We start from the raw sequence: 6,066 nt of genomic DNA, 5'->3' as shown, positions 1-6,066 counted from the left end.
AGCCGCGACCATGACAGAGTGGAGAAGGCTTTTCCATTTCAACACTCCTCCGCTCTAATCAAAATTCTCATTTCTGCGCAGCCATCACCCCATCAGAGCCTGCACAACCTGGTACTGGGAGCCAAGAAATCCTCAAGTGACCTTATTTCGGCCAAACCTAACCAAACAACAAAACACAAGTGCCCAGCGATTACCACCCCATGACTTTGCACCCTCTGGGTCACCGCGGGAGAGGTAGCCCTGAGCCGCCGCGGCCACGCCTCCCTCTGACGTCACACAACGCACCCGAGAGTGGCGATCGGGCCTGAGACGTCATCCGGCCGCGCCTCGTCGGCCTTCGCCGACAGTTGCCGGAAGGAGGCGAGAGGGGGAGCGGGCGTGGTGCCGCTGGGGCCAAGATCATGCCTGACTGGGAGAGGTTTCCTGGGCAGCAGAGGACGCTGGACTTGGGATGAAAGAAGCAGGGCAGATGCAAAATCTGGAGAGCGCGGGTCCCGGGCGGTCAGTCGGCACCCAGACTGGCAGCATGACTGGTGAGTGCCCGGGCCCTGCTCCCGCCACACTGCCTTTCGCTCTGCCCTGTGCGTCTCCCGTGGTTGACCCCCGGATTCCTTGCCTGCCCCTCTCCGCCTGCCCTGCTGCTCCTGGATGTCTCATCCCCGCCCTGGGCGTGTCCCCGCCTCGGTCACCGGGACCTCTCAGCACAGTCGCTCCGGCTTTTGACGGCTCGCACTTTACTATTCCTCGCAGGACCTAGAGCTGGCATTTTGGGATTTAGGGGTTGACAGTCTGAAAGGTCCCCACACCTTGCGTTTGCCTTGATTTCCAAGTTACCCGCACGTGACCCTTTGCTGTGATTCCACTGCTTTACCATCGAAGGTCACGGCATGTTTAGGGCCAGGTTCTAATCACGGTCCTTGTAGCAACGCCCCATCACAGTCCAACGAAAGCTCGCTCCTTGGCTGCGTCAGATACCAGGACTTTCTGCAACTTCCTTTGGGTTCCCATGGCTGCGTGTATTGGCTGTACCATATTTCTGCCGTGTGAGGGCTGCACATGAAGGCCCAACTTTGGAAAGTGCCGCGGGAGGTCGCCGCAAGTGAGGCTGAAGCGTCTCTTGTTAAGAACGCTCTGATTCTCTAGTCCTCCAATCCTTTTTCTCCGCTTCCTGCTAAAGCGGCTGAGCCAAGGCTGCAGCACCCAAGTGGCGTTGAGCTTGATTCCTATCTTCATCATGAGTACAGTTTCAAGGTGTTTGCCTTCTCTTTTGTAGGCCAGATACCAAGGCTTTCTAAAGTCAACCTTTTCACTCTTCTCAGTCTCTGGATGGAGCTCTTTCCAGCAGAAGCCCAAAGGCAAAAATCTCAGGTATAATTTGTTTCTGTAGTTTTTCCCCTTAGAAAAGCAATGGTCTAAAATTTGATGTTAGAGTTCCAGTTTCTGTCACACTTAAAGCCAAACTCAACAAGTCTTAAGATTTGAAAAATACCTTTATGGTTTAGCATGATACTTGTAACTCATAGTTGTGATAGCTCATCTTTCCAGTCTAAAAATAGAATAGTTTCTCAGACTGTGCCATATTTGTCAGGTAGTAGTGATATTTATATGTTGATTTGCTGATAAAATTATTGTCTATACTACATAAATTATCACCCAATTATAAGCTGTTGGTGTTTTATCTAGGTAGTTTTTCCCTCTCCCATTAAACTGTTAATTGCTTGAAGATAGAGACCATGTCTTATTTTACCTGGTATATACCCTTTAGCATCTACCATTATACAAGGTAATCTATGAATGCTAATTGGTTTCTTGTTCTATGTAAGTCGTCTCTTTTTTGGATCTTGAGAGAGACTATCAAAACAAGTTACAAATATATAGTATGAGCCGGGCTCAGTGGCTCAGCCTGTAATCTCGCGCTTTGGGAGGCTGAGGTGAGTGGATTGCCTGAATCCCCGGGTTCGAGACCCGCCTGGGCAAGCTGGCAAGACCTCATCTCTACAATAAATCAAAAATTAGTCGGGCGTGATAGTGCGCACCTGTAGTTCCGGCTACTTGGAACGCCGAGGCAGAAGGATCACCGGAGCCCAGCAGGTCGAGGATGCGGTGGCCGGGAGCGGCCACTGCACTCCAGTCTGGGTGACAGAGTGAGACTCCAAGTCAAAACAACAACAACAAATGTATAGTATGAGTAATAAAAAACCAGTTTATTTAAAGTATGTACATCCTACATCTTTTCTTCTACCCTTGGGGCAACAAGGTGCTAGGCTGTCATTTTCTTCCATGCTTGGAATGGCATAGTGCTAGGTTCTCACCATTTCAGTTGGATAATTTTGAAAGTTTAACATATTGCCATCAATTTTTATAGGGAGCCAAAGTCATATTATGAAAAAGAATATTAGGCTAAGGGAAGCATTTAAGACACTTTTGTAAACAGTGTAAAAAGGAAGGAGGGGAATGCAGAAAATCAATCCATGACTTTTCACCATTTTAACATGATTGTTAACATTTTTATAGCCTTCCAGTTTTTTTTAAGCATAAGGTTTTATTTTATTTTTAATTTTGCTCTTACAAAATTTTAGTTATATTCTGCATGTGCTCGTTGAGTTTTCCAGTTTGCCAATAATTCTGCTAAAAGGTTACTTTAAATTTTCCAGAGAAAGACTTTGTAGTAAGTCCTTAAATTCTCACAGTACTCTTAGGGGACTATTTACAACCACCTGCTTTTTTCTTTTTCATTTTTAATGCTTTTTTTTTTAACTGTGGATGAGATTGTGTGCTTGGTGCTGGGGATACAAACAAGAAAAGATGTGGTCCTTATTTTTTAATGGAGAGAAAAACTTGGCACTTCAACAATTAAGATGCAATTGTATGGTGGAGCTGAGTACAAAATATAAGCAGAGATGCCACCAAGAGTGATGGCCAGGCTCTGTGTGGGGAAGTGAAGGAAGGAGTAACAAGAGAAGTAGTATTTGCACTGAGACATGAAGGATGAGTGGGCATTGGTCCAAACCAAAAGACTCTGTATGGAAAAGCTTGGAGGGTGGAGTTGGGTGGAAGGAGGAGATTGTCAAGAAGCTTGAAAAGGTAGACAGGAATCATATCTTTAAAAACACTGGATGCCTTGCAAAGGAGATTTTTAGATTTTATCCTATCAATATCAGTATTGCATTGAATTTTAACAGTAAGTGAGAGGATTCACTTCTCATGATAAAATAGTACTTCTTGGAGTCGTTTTCTTCCCCAATTCCTATGTGAAATGTTTAAACATTATTTTAAATCTTTTACTATTTAAAAAATAAATGCATTGTTATTCCTAAATTCTTCACAAAGCTCTTCATTTCCCTCATGAATTTTGAAGGTCCTGTATTCTTTTCACTTGTTAATACTTCAGTATTATTTTATCAAAGTAGATTTCCATGCTGTCAGGGATTTTTTGGTTTGTTTTTTTTTGGGGGGGGTTGTATTGTTTTGTTTCAGATAAAATTTCATCTTGAAGAGCCAGATTAGAAGTAAATGTTTAGAGATTTAAGATTTTAAGAAACTGGGGCATATTAGAGATTGAATACTAGTTTTGAAGAAGCTTTTTTATTTTTTAGCATCCAAATTTGATTTCATCTTAGTTCTATTTTACACATACACACCACATCCTGTGCTGAAATTAAGTTCTTTTTCAACACAAAGGCACAGGTTACATTTAGTGAATAATGATATTTAAGTTTCTATTAGGGAGGAAGTGGTTGGCCAACTAACTGCTTGAAGTTCGTTTGCAAGTAATACACACCCTTCTGTTTCCTCATACTTTATAGAGAACTATGTAATCTGCAAAAATAACTGAGATAAAGTTTTCAGTTAGCATTTAGTTAAAAAAAAAAAAAAGGCCAGGCTGGTGGCTCAACCTGTAATCCCAGCACTTTGGAAGGCCGAGGTGAGTGAATTGCCTGAGCCCGCAGGTTCGAGACCAGTCTGAGCAACTTGACGAGACCTCATCTCTACAATAAATTAAAGAAAAAAAAATTGGTCGGGCATGGTAGTGCGCACCTATGGTTCCGGCTACTTGGAAGGCTGAGGCGGAAGGATGGCTGGAGCCTAGCAGGTCGATGATGGGAGTGGTCGTGAGCGTGCCACCACACTCCAGCCTAAGCAATGGAGTGAGACTCCAACTCAAAAATAAAAAATAATAAAAAATTTTAAAAGTCCAAGTAAATTTTAAAGTTATAAAACTATTAGTAACAAGATTTTATGCAACTTTATATCTCGTTTAACAAAATATCAGGTTTGCAAGTCCATGTTTCCCCAAGTCAATTACTCTTAGTTTTCCTGGGCATCTCGTTCCTTCATCTGGCAGGCACCATGGAAGTTTTTAAAATGAAAGGAATCAGTCTTTTAAATATTTTATTTGGAATCTTATTTAGAAATCAGACTCATAACCATGTTTACATAAGGCTTTTAAATTAAAAGTTAAAACAGACATAGAAATGACTACAGAAGGCATGAAAACAAAGAAAATCCATGTCTTAGGATGCCAGTGACCTGGAAATAGGATTGACTTGGCCATGTGAAAGGTTATCACTCTTCTATCCTTTCCAGGAGCTTGACCTGTTTCTATTTATAGCATTGATGTCTTCCCAACTGTGCTCCCACACCCTTGTCTTGTAGGAGCACAGCCATCAAGCCATAATCCTTGGTAGGTCTCCATTTATATTCCTTATGTAAAGACCTTTGGGTCTCAGGGGCACTTGGCTTGGGGGAGCCTTAGGATTACTCTAGCAGTGATCTTATAGGTTAAATAGGCTCTTGCATGCTAGCTTGGAAACTTGACTATCATTTTAACATTGTTTATATGAGAAAAGGTGTCTTAAATTCCAAAAACAAATATACCAGCTATTTAGAACATAATTATTTGTAGATTGACAACTACTTGTATATTCAATGTCAATAAAGCAGAAGTGTATCAAAATTTTATTAGTTTTTCTGATGTCATGGCCATTATAAAGAAGTGAGACCAATGATAGTATAGGGGAAGAATATAAAATAAAAGAAGCATATTGTATTCCACCTTTATTTATTGTACAGACATTATCATTGAAACTGAAGACTTAATCTATAGCTACAACTTTTAAAAAATCATACTACTTATTTTTTTTTCTGCCCTGGGTTCCCTGTTTATACTAGTTTATATATATAATTTTGTAGGTAGTTACAATCATAGCGGAATACAATTTTGTGTTTGACATTTTCTGTATTGTTATACTTTATAAGTTAATTTTAAGTTATACAATAGTAATATATCTAGAGCTCACATACTGTATAGTATATGCTACCATTGTGTTTATACTTGTGGAAATATTAAATTCCTTAAAATGATATCTAAGTTTTATGCCTAAGCTTTCTTTACCATTTACTATAGTGTGTGTGTGTGTGTGTGTGTGTGTGTGTGTGTGTGTGTGTGTGTGTGTTGGTTTTTTCTTTTTTTTAGTTATAGGTTCGACCGAAGTATCAAAAAAAAAGAAAACATGATAGCAAAATAAATATTTTATTTTCTTCTGTTTTTTAGCATTCTAATATTCAGCAGTCTTTGAAGATAGGATGGTGCTATTGTATGAGAAAGCAAGCTTCCTTCTCTCTTGTTGTTCTGCTATTCTCAAAAGATATTATTGCAGCAGGTAAAACACAGCATAATTGAAATTACACAAGAGAACACTAAAGCCAGCCTGCTTTTTGCCTTCACAACCGGGTGCCCTGACACTGGAGAGTGTCTATGCAGGAAAAGGGCACCTTTTCACTGGTTCCAACAAGAAGAGGCACTTTTTATTTTTTAATCTTGTCTGGTAAAAGGGAATTCCTTTCAATTCCCACAGAAACTAATCTGTGCTATCAATGTCTTATTATGATGGTTTTATACTTCTTATCACAGGTCACAGAGACCTTTTTTGTATTTTCATTTCAGCTGTGCTTGAGGATCACTGTTCATTGCTCTATTGTGTACACCAAACCTTCACAAAGTTAACACATGAGATATTTATATTTATGAAGCTCAGTTTTTAAAAACTTTATTTGAAATTCTCT

At 40.4% G+C, this 6,066-nt stretch overlaps 1 protein-coding gene across 4 annotated transcripts in view; it reads left to right on the top strand.

Annotated features, from left to right (window-relative positions):
* Positions 1 to 314: 314 nt before the first annotated feature.
* The window catches only part of CDADC1 (cytidine and dCMP deaminase domain containing 1), a 50,389-nt gene continuing 44,637 nt past the window's right edge, over positions 315 to 6,066 (top strand). For all 4 annotated transcript variants that reach the window (XM_008052035.1, XM_021709544.1, XM_021709543.1 and 1 more), the window contains exons 1-2: positions 315 to 533; positions 1,274 to 1,368. In XM_008052035.1, the coding sequence (XP_008050226.1) occupies positions 452 to 533; positions 1,274 to 1,368 (177 nt within the window). In that variant the 5' untranslated portion in view covers positions 315 to 451. The remainder of the gene's footprint in view (positions 534 to 1,273; positions 1,369 to 6,066) is intronic.

The sequence above is a fragment of the Carlito syrichta genome, unplaced genomic scaffold (assembly GCF_000164805.1).
Source record: "Carlito syrichta isolate Samal-C Ts95f unplaced genomic scaffold, Tarsius_syrichta-2.0.1 Scaffold254042, whole genome shotgun sequence".
NCBI classification, from domain to species: domain Eukaryota; kingdom Metazoa; phylum Chordata; class Mammalia; order Primates; family Tarsiidae; genus Carlito; species Carlito syrichta.
Note: the sequence above shows the minus strand (reverse complement) of the source record. Positions and strands in the feature narration are given on the sequence as shown.